Raw genomic sequence first — 24,142 nt, 5'->3', positions numbered from 1 at the left:
GCAGGCTCGGTGCTGTCAGCACAGAGCCCAACATGGGGCTCCATCTCCCAAACCATTGTGACCTGAGCCAAAATCAAGAGTTGGGCACTTAACCAACTGAGCGACCCAGGCACCCCACATTTATAGATAACTATTAAATGGCTGTATAGTATTCCAATCTATGGATGAATTATAACTTGCTTACTAAGCTTTTGTTTTTTAAAATTTCTAAATTTTTCACTTTTATAAATAGGGTACTTTGAAATTCATATAGGTAAATCTTTCTACTCACATGTATTTCCTTTGGATAATTTTGCTTGAATCAAACTTAAATAATGTTAAGGCTTTTAGTGCTTAATGATTCATTGCCTTCCAATAAGATTATACTAATTTTATTCTCAGCAGTGTTTGTAAATAACCATTTCTCCTCTTCCTAGCTCATAGTGGGTATAATAAGTTTAAAAAATACTAGTTTGATGAAAAATTGTACTCCTGCATATTCTACTCTGTGTTCTTTCCTTTGTGACTCACCTGATCATCATCTTTGCCCACTTTCTAATGGCATGTCAATCTTTTCCTTATTCTTTCTTTTCTAATGTTTTATTCAGAAATAACTTCAAACTTAACAAAAAGTTATAAACATAATGGTATTACAAAGAGGACCCAAATGACCTTTATCCAGATTAACATTTTAACCCATTTGCTTTCTTCCTCAGCTTTCCTTGCCCCCCTTCCTTCTCTCTCTCTCTCTCTACACACACACACACACACACACACACACACACACACACACACACACAATTGTCTTTCCTGAACCATTTGAGGATAAATTACATACAACATGACCCTTTACCTCTAAATACTTCAGTCTGCCTTTCCAGCCTCACTTTCAGTGATACTTTACATAAGGACAGTTATCCCGTGTCATAAATTTACATACTTTAATCTACCACCCATATTCTAATTTTATTAGTTGGTCTTTATAGCATTTTCTCCTCTAGTACAAGACCAGGTAGAGTCAACCTATTTGGCATGTCTCTTGAACCTCCTTAATTCTGGAATATTTCTAGTCTATCTTTGTTTTTTTATGACTCTGACATTTTTTTTGAAGAATGCAGAACCTGTCAAACTGTTTTTAAATAAAAAAATTTCATTTACATTGGTGTAATGTTTCCTCTTGATTGGATTAAAAATATGTACTCTCAGCCAGAAAATGACATACGTGGGGAGGTGTCCTTCTCAGGGTATGAATGTCTGCCTGCTCCTCATTTGGTGATGTTAATTTTGATCACCTGGTGAAGGTATTGCTCACTTTGTTCAGTGTATTATTCCTGGGTTTTTTTTGTTCCCTTCCAGTTAGTAAGTGTCTATAAGAGACATCTTAAATACATATAAATACTCTCCTCCTCACCAAAATGTATCCCTAGATGTAGCATCCATTAATGACTTTTGCCTTATCTAAACTTTACCACAGTGATTTCTAAATGATGATTTTTCTGACTCCAGCCATCCCTCTCCATTTATTAGTCCTCAGCATCCTATTTTAAACAAGAGCCTCTCTTCTTATGATTAATATATTTATTTATTCATTCATTCATTCATTTTTTTCAATGGTTTATAATTTATTACTGTACTTAATTATTTTGATACACATATTGTCTAGGCTTAGCCAGTAGGAGCCCCTTCAAGCTGCCTCCTGTGACAATGGAACCTGGTTTCATCATCTTTTATGAGCACTTCCTTACTTTGTGGCATAACAAGATATTTCAGATATACTTACTCTGCTCCAGCCTTGGAATCAGCCATTCTCTGAGTAGCCCTGTTTCCTTTGTATGGGAATGGCCTTAGAGACCAAGATGTAAGTTCCGAGTATGCTCATATGCTCATGTGCTGCTTGATTCTGGTAATGGTTTCATGGCCTTAACACATATGTCAGACATATCAAAGTATATGCACTTAATTGTATGTCAATACAATACCTTAATCTAGTTTTCAAAAAACAGGTAATAAAGGAAATAAAATGTTTTAAAAAGACATTTTTACAAAAGAAAAAGTAAAACTAAAATATAGTGCTCAAAGATAAAACTTGGGTAATAAAACTCAAAAGAAAATCAAAGTGATTACCACAAAATTCATGAAAATGGATATTTTGGAGAGGAGGGAGTTAGCTATGATTGGGACCAGGGACATGAAGCTCCTAGGGTAGCTGGTCAGGTTTTATGTTTTTACATGAATGGTAGTTATAGGAGTTTTCTCCTTATAACAATTTATTATGTAATTATTTCATGCAGTTCTCTATTGCTTATAATTTTATCATATTTATAATAAAAGTGGTTTAAAAATAAATTAATGTTGTTATGTTCATGATACAAACAATTACTTATTAGAAATTAAAGTCACTCTGCAAGTAGGGCAAACTTATTGACAATCTAACAAACATACTTCATTGTACAGTTTATAGGCTATTTTAAGGTACATTCAGATAATGACTTATTAATAAGCAGCCTACACAAACTTAAACTGGGATATTACTCTTTCTTAATATATTAACTTTTTGAGTATTGTTATAAAACCCAATTATATACAATGAAGACATATGTTTATTTCCGTTTTGGAATTTCCATTTGGTTCATTTTAATGGTTTGTTTTTCTGCTGAGATTTATCATCTTTTCACTAATTAGAGTGGATTTTTCTTTATGTCTTTAAGCAGAGTTGTGACTGCTCTTTGAAAAATCCCTGCCTGCTAATTTCAGTATCTGGGTCATCTCAGAGGTAGTCCCTATTAACTGTCTTTTCTCCTGGGAATAGGTCATGCTTTTCTATTTCTTCCTGCGTTGAGTAATTTTCATTATATTCGGGCATTCTGAATATTATGTTATAGAAATTCTAGATTCTGTTATATTTCTCCAAATACTATTAAAGGTGGGAGTAGGAGTAGTGTTGCTTTAAGCAGGCAGTTAATTTGATTGGCTTTAGACTGTAAACTCTGTCTCTAGGGCAACAGCTCAAATCTCTAATTTTTTTTTATCTTAGGCTGCTTGGAGTCTGCCCTGTGCATTTTTAGTTCAGGGCTCAGCCAGATGTGTGGGTAGCATCTTTATGCAGTATTGGGACTCTCTGTCTTTGGCTCTCTCCTATTTTGATTCACTTCTAACTTTCTAGCAATTATGGTTGACCCTAACACTGTACTCTCCTTCTTTAGGCCAGATTGAGTGTGTTTTCTATCAGAATGTCAGTTCCTCTGCATGGTGCAGACTGGGGACTCACGTTTGAAAATCTGACCCCCATGCTGTCACCTCATTCAAGGTGTCAACTTCCCTCCAGAATCTTCTTGCTTTTGTTCACTTTTCAATGCTTTCAAATAGGGGCTTTTCTTTTTAATGTTGTCCAAAGCTTAGACTTTTTATTTATGTGCAGATCAGTCTGATAGGAGCCTACTTAGCAATTATAGCAGTGGCCTGAATATTTATTTCTTTAAAGAAATAATAATATAAATATGCTAAGAAATTTCTTTTTACGGATAAATAAAATGATATAGAAAAACACATTGTTGGACTACAGGTAATTTTTTTGGCAAAGAAAAAAAAAACCCTTACTATATATTTCTAACTTCAAGGAAGTATGCATATATAACCACAAATAGGATATAAAGATAATAAGAAAATTAATAAAGGAAAAACATGTTTTTTAAAAAGGGAAACATTTATACTTGAACTATTTTGAAATAAAATATTTGAACTTCTTTCATATTATTTTAGGAATAAATCTAATGAAGCTGATGACTGTCAAAGAGAACTTAGAAAACTGAAGTTTGAATCCATTATTTCTGAGTCACGGTATACACTGCAAATTTTAAATTAATATTTTTAATAATTAAATTTGAAATCATGTTTTAAATAACATTTTATTTGAAATGTACTTAGTTTTTCTTATTGTATTATTTACACATTGAGTACCTAATTTAAGTTTATAATATCTTGAAGTTCATTGATTTTGCCTCTTTCTAGATGGGAAAGTTTTAATACCACAGAACTCTCCATTTTCTTAGTGTGAAAAAAAAATTTTTAAGTTAAAATTATAGTCTTTAGTTTCAAATGAGATTTTCATATATCTTTGATAAACATAAAAATATAGTGTCTAATGTGTATTTTTTTTCCTATTCCATTTTAGGCATACCAGATTGCTTAAAGAGAAAGAGGATTCTTTAATAGCTTGTCAACAAATATATAAAACTTTACAGGAAGAACTGACTGCGAAAGAAAGACAAGAAGAAGACATAAAAAGAAGAATTAACTTTGCAGAAAATGAACTACAGATAACCAAAACTCTTCTGCATCAGACAAAGGAAGAGGTTGTAACGCTGAAAAGTGAAAGGTGCAGTCAACAATAATTTCTTCCAAAAATATTTTGTTTAAGTCAATGTTCCACATATATTTGAAATATCAGTCTTACATATACTAATAACAGTAGAATCACAGGATTAAAGAAATATTTCACATGAAAGGCCATCACATCCAACCACCTCCTTTAGTGATTAAACTAAAGCCCCAATTGGTTAAAGAACATGCTTAAAGTCATAGCTAGTGAAAATAGAGATGGAATCCACATTGTATTTAGTGTTAGATTTTTATTGAAAAGAATCAATGTGTGAAAAGACCATGTATGATACTTATACTACCGAATTTCACCTGGACCAATAATTGGTGGATTCTATCACTTTGCGACACAGAAACATCTTTTTGTATCACTTTTTCCTTTTATTAGCTCCTACTTTTCTTCTCTGTTATTTATCAGTACCTCTTCTTGAGGGCTCTCCACAAAGATAACTCTGGTTATCTGGTGTTCAAGTAGTGAAGGGATACTAAAAAGCATGTTCATTTAGTCATCCTAGATGTTGTTGCTCAGTTAATTTGTCTTTATTTTTTTTTTATAATTTTTTTTTAACGTTTATTTATTTCTGAGACAGAGAGAGACAGAGCATGAACAGGGGAGGGGCAGAGAGAGAGGGAGACACAGAATCTGAAACAGGCTCCAGCCTCTGAGCTGTCAGCACAGAGCCCGACGCGGGGCTTGAACTCACGGACCGTGAGATCATGACCTGAGCCGAAGTCGGACACTTAACCGACCAAGCCACCCAGGCGCCCCAATTTGTCTTTAAATTAACCCTATTTGTATTTCGTATCTCAACCCTGCTTTCTTTCTTTCTTTTTGTTTTTATTTGCCTGGTATGTCTGTACTCATTCTTTTTGAATTCTTTTGTTTTAAATGTATATCTGATAATATAACATACATTTTGGGGCTTTATTTTATTAGGTTTTATCAAATATGGAAGTCTAGTGGGAGATATTATCCCATTTACATTTATTGATATAACTATTACATTCCAAAAGAACACTGGTTCCATAAGGGCAAGAATTTTTGTCTTGTATTATTCTCTGTGCACAAAAGGCAAAATTGGCTGTTTGTTTTCCATTCTTCCTATAATTTTTTTGGTTTATTTTTTGTTTTGCTAATTTCATTTTATGCATATTGGGTTTCTAACTTAGAAGATTTATAATTTTGTTGTTGTTGTTGTTCTTTACAAGGATAGCAATTTGCCCCCAGAGGAAGAGTCTGGGAGTGGCTAGCAAGCAGCTTAGAATTAAGTTAATTGTCTCAGAACTTTCTCATTAACTCTTTGCCCTGGGTCCTGTCTGTCTCTACTTCAGGCTAGGAGGAGTCTGTCCAGTTCACAGGGGAATAATTCTTATCTCTGCTCCATCCCAGGATAAGATGAACACCTGCAGTGCTGATTGCTACCCAGCATTTCTTCCTGATTCAACCATACCAATAATCTGCTTCTTGCAAATATCATATACCTTATAGTTAAATGACTCTTCATTCCACCCCACCACCTCTACCATTTCACAATTACATAGTCGCTCAGCCCATAGCATGTTAGAAGCAGCAATTTCATAAGCAGGGAATTTGTAAGAGCCAGGTTTACTAATAACCAGAAGGAATGGCAGCTGAAAGATTGACCATGCATAGAAGAGAAAAAAACTATAAATGCAGACTAAAATTTTAAAAGCATTGCAATTTGACCCAATATACGATAGAAACAACCCTACACACATTTGTAATTGTTTCTATATTTATAACATGGGTTTATAACTGATGACCATCGTGATAACCGTGAGTGATAAAGATAAAAATCAGCCATATACTCTACTTAAAAAGTACAGAATCATATATCCTAAGATACCATGAAATAAATAAAAAATGTTTAAATCTTCTGTTCATAACTTTGGTGATCTGAATAATTTTCTTATATCCCTGTATCATCTAAAATACCCCATTTCTAATGATGTCCGATTAATTAGATTTCATTGCTTATCTGAATGACTGCTATCTTCTTTATAGTGGTCATTGAAAAGACCCTGTCTTTGTTCAGACGTCTCTGGAACACTTTTCTGAGGACTGACTTAAGTGCAAATATTTTAGAATATTCTCTGTATGATGTATCTTTGCCCTTTAGGGATGAATTTGATTTTTTAAAACCATATCAGTATGTTCAGTGAAAGCACGTTGAGTGACTACGGAGGGAAGATCTGGGAAATACCATGTAGGATCAAAATTAAATTTTTTTTCTATGCTTACTAAATTCTCTGGCTGCAATTTGAAGACGGCAGTCTTATGAATGTTTTGAGGATTGACGGCGTCATTAGACTAAATATAGAACTTTCTTGGGGGATTGCTTTGAAATACACAATCACCTGGATATATATGTTTTTCTGTGTTTTAAAAACAGAAATAAAAATGTGCTTATAGATCAGTAAGTTAACATATTATCATAGGATTACTCCTAGACATAAATGTCCTTTTTCTTTGTCCTAGGCCACCTTCAAATTTTGTCTTCCTTGTCCTCTGTTGTATCCTCAGAGTATGACACATATCCACTCAATAAATAGAATGAATGGCTTGCTTTGGGTAATTTAGTCAACAGTTGTTTGTTAAGCATTGACTATATGCCAGGTACTATGTACTCTGGGGATATAACAATAAGTCTGAAACATCCCTGTCCTCAAGAAGCTTGCATTCTAATGAGACACATAGTAAAAGAAAAAGTGAAGTGCTAACTAGAATAATTACAGATTGTGACAATGGAAATAAAGTAAGGAAAAGGGTATTGTAGCTGAGACTGATAGAAAAAGGGCCTGATTTGTAAAAGGAGTCATAAAAGTGACTTCTGAGATGATATATAAAGGAAGCCAAGTGAAAGTTACCAGGCCAAAAGCCAGGAAGAGCTTTATAAGCAAAGAACAAGCTTGGTGAGTTCTCAGAAATGGCAGTATGACTGGAGGCCTAGCAAGTGTGAGTGAGGCAGGTGAGAGCCAAATCAGACAGAATCTCTCTGGCCTTTATGGATTTGGCTATTATTTACAATGCAATGAAAAGAAACCATTGAAGGGATTTAAGCAGAGGAGTGACACTGTGGAAAGGTCATTCGGGTCCTGAGTGGAGGTGTGGCAATTGAGCAGTGGGTGCAAGGCAGGTAATTTACTGTTTTTATATTAATAAAAGGATTTTATGTATAGTTAAACCTAACAGACATGAGAAAAATGAAAGCCTTCAGCTCCCACACCCTGCTAGTTTCTGCTGGGTTATTTAAATGTCTGTACCAAATGGATGATGGCAAAACAGCCAGAGCTTACTCTGTGTTGAGCCAAAGGGTAGACACATGAAAGCCCCGTGAAGAGCCTATCTTGAAGAAAAATGACCTTTTGAAAGCTTTTGACACTGCTGTCCAAACCTGCCTTGAAACTTGGTCTTCCTTTGACTACAGGGCCAACCTGTTAACCTGCCCCTTTTCTGTCTCTGTTTTGGTTCTTTCCCATTCCCTCCTCTGATCCCCTGACAGCAGATATTCCTTAAGGTTCATGTATGAACTTGGTTTTCCACTGTCCACTTTCTTCCCTTCAGTAGTAAACTGTCTCTCAGCTGAGCACATTTTCTCTTAAAGCTTTGATTTGAAGTGCCAGTGGGACCTCTATATAGAGGTGTCCCTAAGCAGTTGGAGATGTGAAAGTCCTTCCAAAACAAGAAGCTGGGCTCAGGAAAAACTTTTAAAATAGAAGTGCTTGATAACACTCACAGAGCTTCTTGTTCAGTAGTACTGGGCGGTGTCTGGAAATGGGCTGCACAGCAACGTCCCAAACCACCGTCATGGAAGGACTGCAGCCAACCAGGCTGCCAGATGTGCTCTCCGAAGGCCAAAGCCCAGGTTGCTCCCAGTGACAGCGTGTGCTTCTGTAGACTCAGGCGGTCTCACGTATGTGCTACCCTTCCTCCCTCACCCCACTGATATCAGAAGCTCTGCCAGAACTCCCCTAGGACCACTATGAAAAACGTGCAATTCAGAAGCTATGTAGCTTCAGCAGAGGAGAAAAGGAAGGGGTAAAAAGCCAAAACTGACCCTAGAAAAAAATTGGTAGAACTGAATTTGAGACAAGAAAGGAGTTGGTGACTAGGAAATAGTTGATGGAGAGGACAAATCTATTTAATGAGGTACTGCTTTCTTCCCCTTCCCTCCACTCAGCTGAGGAGGCTTTGTTAGGAGAAGAGCCTCCACTGGAAGGAAGAGAAGTGGGTGCTTCAAGATCACAGATGCTGAGGGTAGAGGTCTGGCCAGCTTGGTCACAGACACACTGAGGCTGGAGAGAGAGGTCTCCTTTGTGGAAGAGGAAGAAGGCAGCAAGGCACAGTGGGCAGCACCAGAGAAAAGTACAGCTGTTTTCTAAATTCTGTACAAAGGCAGCTCTGTGCTCTCATGCTTCTGGGTTACAAGGTCTTATCAGCCAGACCCAGAACTCTGCCCAGAGCCATCCATTTGTGACACTGCCTCGGGACCATAGTGGATCAAGTAGGGTTCTGTGGGCCGGCCTGTAGGCCTAATTCCATTTTATAGAATTTTATTTTATTTCTACAGTAAAATGTGTTTGGAATTCCCTATAACCAGCTTACAGATACGTTCTATAAGGACATATGTGTTTAAGCTTGGAGACTGCCCACATATAACACTTAGAAAAATTTATGCACTAACATGTGGGCTACAACCATACTGCTGAAACTCGCAGCTGTCTATAACAGCTCTCTATGCAGTCCCAAGAGCTGTATTAGCACCATCTTGGTAAGTTCCAAGAGCAAAAATAGAAAAATACTTCCTGTGATTGACTTGCCAGTAACAGGATGGGATTAGTGAAGAACATTGTTGAAGGAAAAGCTTAGTTTCAACCAAAGTTAGGTGGAGGTTGCTTACGTGTAAATTCTTCCGTGAAATAAATAGGTCTGTATCTCTTTATCTAGCTCTTTATCTATTTTAAGCGAAGTTTATTTAAGTGTTCCTTGTTCCTCCAGACAGGTATCTTTTAGGCTATAGGGAAGGGTTTTATTTCCCCTCCCCCACACATGTAACCTTAACTTCTTTACAATTCCTGGGTTCTCTCCTTTCTCTCTTTGTCTTTGGTGTTTGTTTGTTCATTTTTAATTGAAAGCTAGAAACCCTCTCCCCAGAAGAGTATACACAAAATCTAGCACATTTTGGAGGGGGGTAGTTTCATGGAGTTTCCGACTTTTCTGTAAATGACTGACCCCATGATTAAACATGGATGCTTCCTCATGTTCTTTCTCCCCTCTCTCCTCCTTTTCTTCCTCTCCCCGTCCTGTCCTCTCCCTTCCTCCCTCTCAAACTCTCTCACACACAATCCATAGTTATCACAGTTGTGGGGAGCCCTCTAAGGGCTTCTGTTATCATGTCCTGAGCGAGATGCTGTGCAGTGTTATGTGGCACTCGTGGAAGGAGTAAGGGATCTGAAAACCAATCTGGACTCTGCTGTCCTAGCCACTTGCCACAGGGGAAGGAGCTCAGCTTTTTTGCGTAAGTAAGTATGCCATTCCCCTCTCCCCTTACCAAGCCTTCAGTCTCTAGGTCTGTCCCCACCCAGAGGGAATATGGTTTCCAATTCACCCCTAATTCCCAGAGGGGAGGTCATTTCCAAATTTGCCCAAAGGCACTGGCTAGCAGAGCTGGGGCCTTCACCTGTGAAGCAGGTATCATTTTCCACAGTTTCCATATGAGGAAAGAGTAAGCAAGGCTATATCTCTCACTCAGGGTCACATAATTGGCAAAGACAGAAATCAAGCTCATTGTGTCTCACCTTATTAACCATCTCCACTATACTTCCCGTAGTTCCCTCAGCATCTGTCTTGAAGGGCTGTTTTGTCACTTCTCTCTGTGTGACTTCTTTCTCATGTTGTAACACTGAGCCTTCAGGGGACTCCCAGCCTTGGAGAAAGCAGGAGAGCCCAGAGTGCTCCCTTTGTGTCTCCTCACCCCCTCTCCTCACTTACCCCACCCTCCAATCTTTCAGGATTCTTCCAATCACTCAGTAAATATTAGATGGTGACTTTTGTCTTCTATTCTCTAGTGTCTTGGCAAAATCAGAAGTGGAGCTGTATCTTCAAAATGAAAATAGAATAATAACATCTCACAACACATTTTAGAAGACAAGAAACTTAGTGTTTACTTAATGAGTCTTGTCATATTTTCATGAAGGTTAAAAAATGAGAAGTATAGAATATAAAAAAAGGATTCAGGAGCAGTGAGTGTTTAAAGGGTCTGTTACGGGGCGCCTGGGTGGCGCAGTCGGTTAAGCGTCCGACTTCAGCCAGGTCACGATCTCGCGGTCCGTGAGTTCGAGCCCCGCGTCAGGCTCTGGGCTGATGGCTCGGAGCCTGGAGCCTGTTTCCGATTCTGTGTCTCCCTCTCTCTCTGCCCCTCCCCCGTTCATGCTCTGTCTCTCTCTGTCCCAAAAATAAATAAAAAATGTTGAAAAAAAAATAAAAAATAAATAAAATAAAATAAAAATAAAGGGTCTGTTACTTCATGGTACTGTGGCTTACTATAAAAGAATGGACTTTAGAGTTAGGCAAACTTAGGTTTAAATCTCAACTTTACCAGTGATAAGTTTGGACAGCTTAGCCATTTTAAGGCTTTTTCTTTACCTGTAAAATGAGGATAGTAATGATAACCATCTTCTCATGAAGATTGAAGCATCTCGTATTATACCTGGTAGGTTGTAAGGGCTCAGAAAACGATTTCCCTCTCTTTCATTCTTCCTTATGTTGATAACCCGTTAAAGCATCATATCTTATTAATGTTTATACCCTGCACCAGTGCTGTAGGTATTTATTAAATGTCTATTGAATTCAATATTATCTGCTTTACTCTTCAAGTTGTAAAGATTAGTCCATGGAGTGATTCAATTTGGATGCTATCCTATTAGTTTAAAGTATTATGAAACAAAATGTTTTAAGTAATAACATTCTAAAATAATAAACCTTGTCATGCTTTTCTCCCGAGATTCCCCTCTTTCTCTGATTTCTTATCGGCAGCTCTTAGAACAAGAGGCTTGCCAAACTTTTTATGATACCACAGACTTCACTGCTTTTAACTAAGGCAAGAGTTGTGGCAAAATCAAAATTATCTCTTTGATTGACAATGTGAAGACATCTCTAAAAGAACAACTTGTGAAATAGAATTTAAAGCTGTCGTTTGGCATTATGGTTTGACATTTGTTTGCAGTTACGTTTTTAACTGCAATTAAGGGAATCTAGATTTTTGCATGTATATATGAAATTAGATTCTCATTTTCTTTTGGGTCTAAGAATTTTAAAGTTAAAATTTTAAAAATAAATGCTCTTAATTGCTAGAGATCCTAATTTGCCTATTGTGCCAACTCCGGAGATGTTATTTTTAAACAATATTTCATGAAATTGCAGGGTAGAATGCTACAGATAGCCACACCTCTCTCTCCAATATGAAGAGCAAAGGCAGCATAACATACTGCAGGGAGCTCAAGGCTGGTACGAGCTTGAGCTGGCATTGCCTCTTGTGATTTGTGTCACTTTAGATAGTCATTTACTACTTCAGGATCTTGTTTCTTCTAAAACTTAGGGAATTGCCTTCATGTATTATCAAAAAATGGCAAGAAAGAACTACTGCTTCACCAGAGACTAAAACAGTGCCTGATACATAATAGACAATAAATATTTGCTGGATAGATGGATGTATGGATGAGAATTAATTTAACCCCAACTAAACCACTGATTGCAGGATTTTTTTCTAAGTTTATGTATTTATTTCTAAGTAAGAAAATATGTGTGCAAGCAGGGAAGGGACAGAGAGAGAGGGAGAGAGAGAATCCCAAGCAGGCTCCTCACTGTCAGCACAGAGCCTGACACAGGGCTCGAACTCACAAACTGTGAGATCATTACCTGAGCCAAAATCAAGAGTCGGATGCTTAACCAACTGAGCCCCTGATTGCAGGATTTAAAGCCCAAAAGCACCCAGTGTTTCTCTCAGGTCCAGAGAACTTCTGACTTCTCCAAAATCAGAGGTGGGAATACAGTCCAAACAGCTGGGTTCTAGTGATAATCTTCTTTATTGGATTCTTAGTAAAATCTAAATTTAGGACCTAAATCTGCATTGTTTCCTGTAACTCTAAAGTATCTTTATCTCTAGAACTGGTTCTGAAGAAGAAATTAGATGGCTACACATTTGCAGCTTTTTATAACATGGGAAAATATGGAATATGCATCTAACAATGTTTTATTTCTTATCATTCCGCTAGTTTTCTAGCAAAAAAGCTCATGAGAGTCAAAGTTGATCCTTTTTAGTTTCTTTCAACACAAGCTTGTCTTTTCCTCATCAGTGTCTTAAAATGGGTTTGTATTCCTAAACAATGTATAAGCTCTTCCATGTATACCACATAATTGTGGTTTTTATTTTTGGAATCAGAATTATCTTTTTCACGCATGTAATCATCTCCGTATACATTAGTCAGTGCCTGTTTCATGCTAACCAAGGGCAGTAAGTGTTTGTACAGTCATATACGATTATTCTTTCTGCCTTGTCCCACTAAAGAACCATACAAGGGTTCTTAGAGTCTGGATCAGAGGTTCAGCAGGAATCAAAGAGATCTGAAAGTCTTTCTCATTCCTATAGCCATAAATATCAAACAAACTTACCACTTCAGACTTTAAGTTCATAATTTTTCTAAGAGTTCACTGAAAACATCTTGTATTTTCTGGAAATGTCATAGGGAACTTCATAACTATGAAAATTCAGTGAATAATTATCACTTCATTAACATTGTTTAAACCTTGGCCTGTTATTTTTTAGCGTCTGTAATTTACCAGACTTTCTCAGTTTTTGTTCTGAAAGGAAACATAACAGCACCGGTGTTTTGTACTGGGTCCATCAGAGGAATGTATATGAAATAGATTCTGCTTTTGGTGGTATCTAAATTATAAGTGTCTCCAGAGAGACTGAAATTTGAGCATCTCAAATACTCAGCACCACCCATTTTACAATAAAGGTAACTTCTAGTGTACTAACAGGCACCCATCTGGAAATGCTCGTTGGAATTTTCTAATCAGTAAGACCTCTTCTCAAATGGGAAACCTGGCTTAAGAAATAAAATGGAGTGAATTGTCAAGACTGTGCTGTCTGCTACTTCTAACAAGTGGATGGCCAGCCACATCCATTCTGTATACTGGCATTTTGAAAACCAGGTCAAGTACTGCTTCAGTTTCCTTTGCTACTGCTCCTTATTTGATTAAGTTTACTATTATCAGATTCTAATCTCATACCTAAACTTGTATAATATCACTTGAAGGTAGACTATGGCATTGGTTTTCTATTGCTGCTATAACAACCTCCAATTTAGTGGCTTAAAACATCACAAACTTATTATCTTACAGTCAGAAGTCCAAATGAGTGTTAAGGAACTAAAATCAAGGTGTCACTAGGGTTGGTTCTTTCTGGAGGCTAGAGGGGAGACCCCATTCCTTGCCTCTTCCAGCTTTTAGAGGCTGCTGGCATTCTTTGGATCCTAGCCTCATGAATCTAATCTCTGCTTCCTTTGTCACATCATCACCTTCCCCCATGTTAGTGATCTTGCCTTTCTCTTATAAAGACCTTGGTAATTACATTTAGGGCACAACCAGATAATCCAGGATAATCTCCCCATCGCAAGACCCTTAATTTAATCACATCTGCAAAGTCCCTCTTGGCATATAAAGTAACGTGTTTACAGACTCTGTGGATCAGGATTGAAAGCAGTTTTCAGTCTACTACAACTGTGGTAAGTTAAAGATGGCTATTTTAACCCCTTAGGAGCCACTAAAATAAACCTAAACAAAAATTTATAGCTAATAAGACAAAAAAAGTAGATAAAATAGAATCCTAAGACATACGCAAAATCCACAAGAAGGCAGAAAAGGAAGGAAAAGGACACAGCAGATGAGACAAATAGGAAACAAAGAGCAAGGCAATAGATATAAGCATATCAACAACTCAATTAAATGTAAATTGTCTAAACAATCCAATTAAAAGCCAAAGATTATCAGGTTGTATTTAAAAAAGTAAGATTCAACTATAAACTGCCTATAGGAAATTTCTTTTAGATGTAAAGACACAAGTTAAAAGTAAAAGAATGAAAAAAATATACACCAGGCTGACACTAATCTAAAGAAAGCTGAAATGCTTTAATATCATATGAAGTAGATTTTAGAACAAAGAATATTACCAGGAATAAAGAAATTCATTTCATAATGGTAAGTTAATCCATCAGGAGGCCATAACAATCCTAAATGTTTATGTATACAATAACAGAGCTTAAAAATACATGCAGCAAAAACTGATAGAACTGAAAGGAGTAGACAAGTTCATGATCATTGTTAGATATTCCAATAGCCTCTCACAACAATAGATAAAACAGGTAGAAAAATCAGTAAGGCTATAGAATACTTAAGCTTTACCATCAACTTAATCTAATTGACATTTGTACAACATCCCACCCAACAACAGCAGAATATATATATTTTTTCCCCAAAGGCATACAGATATTCACCAAGATATGGTTGGGCAATGAAGCAAAACTAAAGTTTAAAAGAAATCAAATCATACAGAATGTGTTCTCTGGTCACAATGTAGTTAACTTAGAAATAAATAATAGAGGGGTACCTGGGTGACTCAGTCAGTTAAGCATCTGACTGTTGATATCAGTTCAGGTTGTGATCTCAAAGTCCTAAGATCAATCCCTGCATCCAGCTCCATGCTGACCATGGACCCTGCTTGGAATTCTTCTCTCCCTCTCTTTCTATCCTTCTCCCTGCTTGGAATTCTCTCTCTTCCTCTCATTCTACCCTTCTCCCACCCTGTCTCTCTCTCTCAAAATAAATAAACACTAAAAAAAAAAAGAAAGAACAGAAAAGTGTCTGGGAAATCCCCCAAATGTTTGCACACTTTATAACACAATTCTAAATAAGACATAGGAAAAGAAAATATTGGAAGGGAAATTACAAAGCATTTTAAACTAAATGGAAATATCAACATTTGTAGGATGTCACTAAAGCAAAACTTTGGGGAGCAAGTTTATAGCAATAAATGTGAAAAAAGAAAAAAAAGGTCTCAGCTCCCACCTAAGAAACTGCAAAAAGAAGAGCAAACAAAATCCAAAATAAGAAAGTTAAATAATAAATAGCAGAGCAGAAATCAATGACCTAGAAAACAAAAACAATATAGAATATAAAAAATTAGTTCCTTTGAGATCTATAAACTTAATAAATCTCAATCCAGATTGATCAGGAAAAAAACAGAATTTACTGGTATGAGGAATGGAGAGGCAACATTACCATATATTCTTCATATATTAATATAATAATAAAAGAATATTAGAAACAACTTTATGCCACTACTTTTGACAACTCTGGTGAAACAGAAGATTTTTAAACATAAACTACCAATGTTCACTGAAGAAGAAATAGATAACCTGAATTTATAGTTTAAAATTTTCCCACAAAGAAAACTTCTAGCCCAGAAAGCTTCATTGGTGAATTTTACCAAGCGTTAATGAAGAAATAATACTACTTCTAGTTAAACTCTTCCAGAAAATCGAAAGGGAAAGAATAGTTCTTAATATATTTTATGAGGCCAATATTACCCTGATAATAAAACCTAAGAAAAACATTACAGGAAAACTAATAAGCCAATATCCTTTATGAGCATAAATGCAAAAATTCTAAGCAAAATTCTAGCAAATGTAATCCAGCAATGTATAAAAAAATAAATTGTGAATATGTGGGGATTATCCCAGGAATTCAAGATTGGGTTAACAATCAAAACTCAAATCACTGTTATTTAATATATTATACTAAAAAAGAAAAATTATTATGCCAATAGAAGCAAAAAAAAAAAAAGAACAATTGACAACACACTTATTCCTGATTTTTTTTAAATCTCAGCAAAGTGATACAAGGCATCTAAAAAAACCTACAGATAACATCATACTTAATGGTGAAAGACTAAATGCTCTCTTCTTAAGATCAGGATCAAGAAAAATATCCACTGTTAGCACTTCTATTCAAGATTGTGCTGAAGGTTCTAAGTCAGTACAATCAGGTAAGAAAAAAAAAAAGGCATCAGACTGGAAAGAAAGAATAAAACTGTCTATTCACAGAGGACGTGCTCACTAACATTTAAAAAAAAAAACAACTATGAAATCTACAAAAGAAGTCACTAGAACTGATAAGTGAGCTTAGTAAGGTTTCAAGAAAAAAGACAAATACCCAAAGTCAAGTTAATTTCCATATATTTGCAGATAACAATTGAAATTAAAAAGCAATATCTACAAAAATAATTCAAAACACATGAAATACTCAGGGATGAATCCAACAAGAGATGGGCAAGACCTGTACACTGAAAACTACAAACATTGCTGAGGGAAATTAAAGAGGACCTAAATAAATGGGGAGATATATAATGTTCATGGAACAGAAGACTCCAATATTATTAAAAGGGTAGTTATTACCAAATTAATTTATAGACTCAATGCAATCACAATAAAAACACTAGCAGAACTTTTTGTAGAAGCTAACAAGCTAATTCTAAAATTCACATGGAAATGCACCAACATTCACATGGAATAACCAAATCAACTTTGAAAAAAAAACTGAATAGTCAAAAGATCAAAGTCAGTGTCTGACTTCAAGACTTCTTGTAAAGCTACAAATATACTCAAGACAGTGTGGTATTAGTCTTAAGAAAGACAAATACATCAGTGGAACAGAATAGAGAACCCAGAAATAGGCACACATATATGGTTAATTGGTTTACTACATGTCTACCAAAACAGTTCATTGGAGAAAGGATAGTATTTTGAAACTGTTGGTGCTGGAACAATTGTATATGCATGTACAAAAAAATGAAATTTGCTTCATACTATGAAATATGTATAAATCTGAAATATATCATAGATCTAAATTTAAAATCTAAAATTGTGGTGTATCAATACAATAAAATACTATTCAGCAGTAAAAATGAACCACCATCTAAGAAGGGATATGCCCCACCTCCAGGGTAGAGATCCTCACAGTGGCTTCCAGGGGGATTTCCGAGTTGTGATGGAGAGGGTCTACCCCGTGTGCACCTCCCGGTGGGAGGTCTATACTATCCACGCCTGACTGCCACCAGACTTGGCCACTTAACTTGTTTTTGCCACTGAAATGTGAGAGAATGCACCAATTCTGAGTAGAAGACTTAAATCCAATGTTTTGGAGATTTTTCTTTTCCATCTGCCATGAAAAATAGCATTCCTGGGTTAAGAGTTGTTTCTTGCACTATATCCTGGAACAACCAGGTGGAGCAGAGTAGCAGATGACACATAACATGAGCAAAAAATATACTCTAGTACTTTAAGCCTCTGAGTTACAGATATGTTTGAGATGTCTCTGAAATATAGAGTAGTCAGATGGTGAGTTGGATTCATGAGTCAGATACTCAGAGAATAGATGTGAGCAACAGATAAAATTGGGGAATTGTCAGCATCTAGACTGCATTTCAAGCATACGAATGGATAAGATCATGTAGGGAAAGAATTGAGAGGAAAAAGTGCTGAGGAACACGAACATTTAAATGACAAGTACAGGAAGATGAGTCTGTAAGGGAGACAGGAATGTCCACATATTTGGAAGAAAGCCACAATTGAGCTGTTTTTTTGGTTTTTTTTGTTTTTTTTTAGCTTTCCAGAGATTTTATTTATTTTTTTAAAATATGATTTATTGTCAAATTGGTTTCCATACACCACCTCACAGTGCTCATCCCAACAAGTGCTCTCCTCAATTCCCATCACCAAAAAAAAAAAAAAGGTACAGAGAGGGAGGCAAACCATAAGAGACTCTTAAGGACTGAGAACAAATGACCTTTTTAATGTAATCTTTTGCTGTCCTCATTCTTTGTTTCTTCTGCTTCAGCTTAGAGATTGCTAAGCAAGTATCAGAATCTTCTGGGTGCACCCCACACTTTGAAAGATAAATCTTCCTTTTACATTACTGGATTTTGAGCACCATTTGGACAGGGATCCTGCCTTCCTAATTCACCTCTGTCCCTTGTCCCTAGTGTGCATAGCTGATAGTAAACCTCACCCTACTAGTCACCTGCCCGTTCCTTCACCTTAGTCTTTCCCTTTGATTCCTTTTCCTCTGCATACTGAATCTACGCTGTGCTCAGGCTTTATCACTAATAGTGTTTTTATAAATATTGAGTAGCTACAAAGAAGGTTAACATAGGTATAAAGTATAAAGAAGTAATACAATGAACATCTATGTATCAACCACTCACAGTTTAGGAAAAAGAACCTTACCGTTAGCTTTGAAGTCCCTTTGTGCTTCTCCCCAATTCCACTTACAGTGCCCCATTCCCCAGCGGAAAACACCAACTTGGATTTTGTTCTTCTCAACAAACTAGGCATAGAAGGGAACTTCCTCAAATGGATAAAGAACATCTATAAAAACCTACAGATAAAACCTGATGTTTCTTTGCTTCACTTTATACTTTTACCAAGTAACATAGTATGTTTATATTCCTTTAAAAAGTTAGACTTTGCATATATTTTATCTTCATAGAAATAAAATCATGTATTACCCAATGTTTTTTTTTTCTTTGTGCTCAAGGTTATGTTTCTAGGATTTGTCCATTATGGTACATGTAGTTGAAAAGCATTCATTTCTGCATCTGTATTCTAAAGTATACCACAGTATCCTTCCTGTTTTACCTGTATTCTGTAAGTTCTGATATATAGCAATTTCATTATTGTCCAATTCTAAGTATTTTGAAATATCAGTTATGATTTTTTACTTGACCCATGGGTAATTCAGAAATACATTTTTTAATTGTCAAATACGTGGACATATTTTACATATATTTTGTTATGGGGGTTTGTTTTCTGAGAATATGGATTGTAACAGTGCTGTTCAGTAGTATAAAGTGAAACACATATGTAATTTAAAACTTTTTAATTACCACATTAAAGGAAAAACAGGTAAAATCTATCTTAATATATTTTACTTAGCTCACTATATCCAAATTATAGTTTAAATATGTAATCATCTTTAAAAATTATCACAGATATCATAGATTTCAAATCTGGTGTGCATTTTAAATTTAGGTACATCCTTGTTTGAACCAGTTACACTTTAAGTGCTTAGAAGCTACATCTGGCAAGTGGCTACCATATTGGACTATATCAGGTTAACCGGGCAACAATTGTTTGAAATTTGCTGCAATTTACTTTCTGGCCTAGGATGGATGTAATCAATTCCATGTGAGCTGGAAAATAATTGTGTGTTTTTCTACTAATTGGGTGTATATATATATATATATATATATATATATATATATGTATATGTATATGTATACACCTTAAACCAATCTTATTTGCATTGTTAAAATCCTCTATTTTTATTGAATTATTTTTCTGCTTGACCTTGGGTTGCTGCATTACACATTACAGGAAGGCCACTCACATAATAGCCTGGAGTTGTGTGGTATACATTTCCGTGGCTTTTTATGATGGTCCCAGAGACAGACTTACAGTCTGATGGACCTGTATTGAAATCTACCACTATAGTATGGTTTTGACAATTTCTCCTTACAGTCCTATAAATTTTGCTTTATATATTTTGAGGTTGTTTTAACAGGTGCATATAAATTTAGACTATTTATGGTGAATTAACCTGTTATTATTATAAGCCCAGAATGATTTTGTCTTAAAGTTTACCCTGTCTGATATCAATATAATTGCATACTTCTTTTCTTTTAATATTTCCCTGTTACATCTTTTCCAAAACAATAATAATAATAATAAGGAAATCTTTCCATGTCCTTATGTTTTAGGAATGTCTCTTATAAAGAACATATAGCTCAGGTTTGTTTGTTGATCAAGTCTGTTTCTCTTTTTTAACTTACGAGTTTAATTTATTTACCGTTACTATCATTGTTACTTTAAAGTTTCATCTTTTCACTTTTTTTTCTGCACTGTTTCTACCTTTGGGGCCTTTGGATGGAGGGGTATTGTTGGAGTTTTGTTTATTTTCTTTGTGCTTTTCATCTAATGGTATATTCTATTTCTATTCTTTTAGTGTTTACTTTTGAAATTTTACCATACATACTTAATAAAGTCTAAAATTAATATCTCAAACTCCCCTTGAATCATGCAAAGACCAAAGAACACTTGAGTTCTTACTGTTGGAATCCTGACATACAGTATGTAGTTTTGTCTAGTGTTCTAATTCTATCCTTTTGTTAGCCCCACTAATTATACATATTCAAAACTATTATTTTTATATAGATATTTGCTTACAATTACCTACACGCAAGGCTGGCTACATAATTTTCAGGACCCAGTACAAAATGAAAATGTGGGGCTCTTGTTCAAAAAGCTACAAAGAAGCTTTGTCCCTGCCTTCACAGTCTCTCTTTCAATCTGACATGGTGTTTTCTTGATGACTATTGAATGTTGTGCTCCCTTGGGCATGGGGGAATCGTGAAGTGGATGCAGGCTTTCATAAGCACCCTGTGCCCAGGGTGGCCAACCCCCACTCTCCCCATACCAGTGCCTCAACCTGGGCCCACACTCAAATCAGAGGAAGGCAGCAGATTCTGGGCAAAGGCTGAGGAGCAGGGGCTGGAGAACCATTCCGGAGAGGCAGGGAGGTGGCAGGAGGTACAACTATATGTGAGCCAAAGCTCCATGACCTTGGTACATGCTCAGTTGTCCCATCAGACCTCACATAAAAAAAAATTAAAAGATAAAATTATTAAGAATTTCTTGAGAGTGACCATAAAGCATTAAATCCGAAGCACAGGACCCCCTTCTGAAATTGGGCCCTGTACAACCGTCTTGATCACGTGCCCAAGAAGTCTTCCTTGCATCTGAGTTTGCCAGTTTCTTTGCTTACCATCTCTTCTTGCATACCTCACCTTCCTTCTGAGATCTTATCTCTTCCTGTAAAGCATATTCTTTAGAAGGTTCTTTAGTTAAAGGTCCTTTAGCTGGTAGTAAACCCTCCAATTTTGTTTGAGCATATTTTATTTCAGTCTCATTCTGAAAGATAGCTTTGCTGGGTACCCAACTTTAGTTGGTGGTTCTTTTCTCATAAGATTTTGAACATATTATTTTGCTGTCTGACTTCCTTTGTTTGTGTTGGAGAATGGGCTCCTTTGAAGATAATGGATTTTTTTTCTCTCGCTTCTTTTAAGATCTCTTTAACTTTGATGTTCTTCAAGTGCACTACCAGATGCCCAGATGGGAGATTTATTTTTATTTATCTTGCTTGGAATCCATTGAGCTTCCTAGATTTGTGAGTTAGTGTTTTTCATCAATCTGGAATATTCCCCTCAAATATTGCTTCTTCCCCCTTTTCTCTCTTTCTGAATAATGGATAGATACATATTAGATCCTTCACTCTATCCACCATATATCAACTTCTCTTTTATATTTTCCACTTCCTGTACTGCACTCTATATAATTTCTTTAAATCTCCCTTTTAGTGTATTACTTCATTTTTTTTAGCTGTGAATAATCTGCTACAGGACCATGCACTGTTTTTCATTTTGATTATTATATTTTTAATTTCTGCAAGTTGGATTGGGTTCTTTTTCATATTTCATTAGTCATTTAAATCAATCCTTTATTTCTTTGAACATCTGATTTTATATTCTATCTGAAAATTCAAAACTTTAGAAAGTATGAGTTTAATTATGCTGTCATTATGTCTTATTCTTTCTCTTACTGGCTTTTTTTTCTTTTACAGTTTTGTGATTTTTAAAAAAAAAAAAATTATTATCTCATAGATTTTGACTCTTTATCTGTAGAAAATCTTTGAGTCCCAGATTGAAGATAGATTGCTCCTGAAAATATCAGTGTTTTTCCTACCTGTTTTTCCTACCAGGCATCTGGAGGCAAAGTTAACCTATTACCACTATAAAATATCTTTTCAACGTGAAGCTCTTTGAGCCACTCAGGTAGTGTGAATTCACAATACAAACCTGCATTAGGGTTAGTGTGTGTTTACAGATTCTTGTGAAAGATATATATCTTTCCCTCTACCTAGCACCCATATTCAAAACCAGTAATTTTCCTTTTGTACCTTGAGAGATGTTATTTGAATTTTACACATGCTAGGTGTGAATTTCACACATATGTTACACATGCAGCTCTTTGAGATTTATGCAGGTGAGTTTACTGGTAGACTCTTCTCTCTTGAGCCCTTCATGGCTGTGAAATTTAAAGCTCAAGTTCATCAGATTCGGAAAGTACCTTCAAGGTGAGAGTTGCTTTCAATGCTCTACTTATAGTTGGAGGTTCTTCCTTTTGCTTCACTTTTTTAAGGTTTAGTTTGGAATAGTTTTATATTTATAGAAAAGTTACAAAGACAGTACAGAGAAGGTTTATGTTTCTCCTTGGCCCATTTTTTATAACCATGACACATCTGTAAAAACTAAGAAACTAACATTGGTGTAATACATTTAGCTAATTGTTGATAATTAACTAAACTACAGTTTATTCATATTTCAATAGGTTTCTACTCATATCCTTCTGTTCTTTCACTTGAGTTTTGTTCTTCGCATCCTTCCCACATTTTGTCCGGCTCACTGATGAATTTAAAGATTTTTTCAGAAGTTAAAAAATGTTTAATTGGGCGCCTGGGTGGCTCAGTTGGTTAAGCATCTGACTTCAGCTCAGGTCATGATCTCACAGTTGTGAGTTTGAGTCCTGCATCGGGTGAGCTTGGGCCCTGCTTCAGGTGAACACAAGCCCCACTTTGGGTGAGCACGAGCCCTGTTTCAGGAAAAAAAAACCATGAGCCCCATTTTGGGTGAACCCCGCTTCTCTCTCTCTCTCTCTCCCCCCTGCTCTCCATGCCCCTTGTGGGATTCTCCCTCTGCCTCTCATGGGATTCTCTCTCTGCCCCCTCACCCACTTGTGCCCCCTACCTCAAAAAATGTTTACTTATTTTAAGTAGGAAAGTTGTCAAGTTACCTAGTCCAACATACTTCTGGAAAGAGAAGTCTGGGAGCTTTTTTTTTTTTCAATCTGCTTCCCTTAAATGATACTCATTATCCTGGTTACCAAGTCAAACATGTCTTCTTATGCTTGTGTCCTTAAAATTTTCTAGCCTAGAAATGTAGGCACTATTTTTATTATGGTAAAAAACGTGTGATAATATTGTAAGAGTGAGACTAGAAAAGAAAACAAGACATAGATTGAAGGTCTGTAATAATACTATAGGTGAGAGATAAAGTCAAGAACCTTAAGGCAGTTGTTGGTGGGAAAGGAAGAGAGGAAATAGTTTGAGGTGCACTCAGGAAGTAAAATACAGAATTTGGTCTTGAACGGATGTAGTAGAACATGGAGAAGCAAGAGTTAGAGAGAACTCAGAGATTTCAAACCAAAGATTTGGACTCCTGAAGATTTTCAGAAGTCAAAAAGAAAAGCAAGATTGCAGCAGGTGATGGTGAATTTGTTTTTTTGATGTATCTGGTGTTAATGGATCATTAGTGTGGCGATGTCCAACAGGTAGTAATAAATGAAAGTCACAGTTTTGAGAAAGGAGTCAGAACTAAAAGGAACAGGGTAATGATGGAAAACAAAGAGATTAGAAAGAGGAATAAGCAATGGAGAAGAATCACCTGTACGGAAACTAAGGAAGGTCATGATTATAGAAAAGGGAAGGAACCCTAATCAACAGGTGCAGTTTTGCCACTAGTGATATCCAAAG

General features: G+C 36.0%; 1 protein-coding gene across 7 annotated transcripts in view; it reads left to right on the top strand.

Moving 5' to 3' along the window:
• LEKR1 (leucine, glutamate and lysine rich 1) overlaps positions 1-24,142 on the top strand; it is a 184,141-nt gene that overhangs the window by 129,189 nt on the left and 30,810 nt on the right. For all 7 annotated transcript variants that reach the window (XM_049628650.1, XM_049628651.1, XM_049628653.1 and 4 more), the window contains 2 exons: positions 3,739-3,816; positions 4,151-4,354. In XM_049628650.1, the coding sequence (XP_049484607.1) occupies positions 3,739-3,816; positions 4,151-4,354 (282 nt within the window). The remainder of the gene's footprint in view (positions 1-3,738; positions 3,817-4,150; positions 4,355-24,142) is intronic.

This window comes from Panthera uncia, chromosome C2 (genome assembly GCF_023721935.1).
Source record: "Panthera uncia isolate 11264 chromosome C2, Puncia_PCG_1.0, whole genome shotgun sequence".
NCBI lineage: Eukaryota > Metazoa > Chordata > Mammalia > Carnivora > Felidae > Panthera > Panthera uncia.
This window is presented reverse-complemented; position numbering and strand designations above follow the sequence as displayed.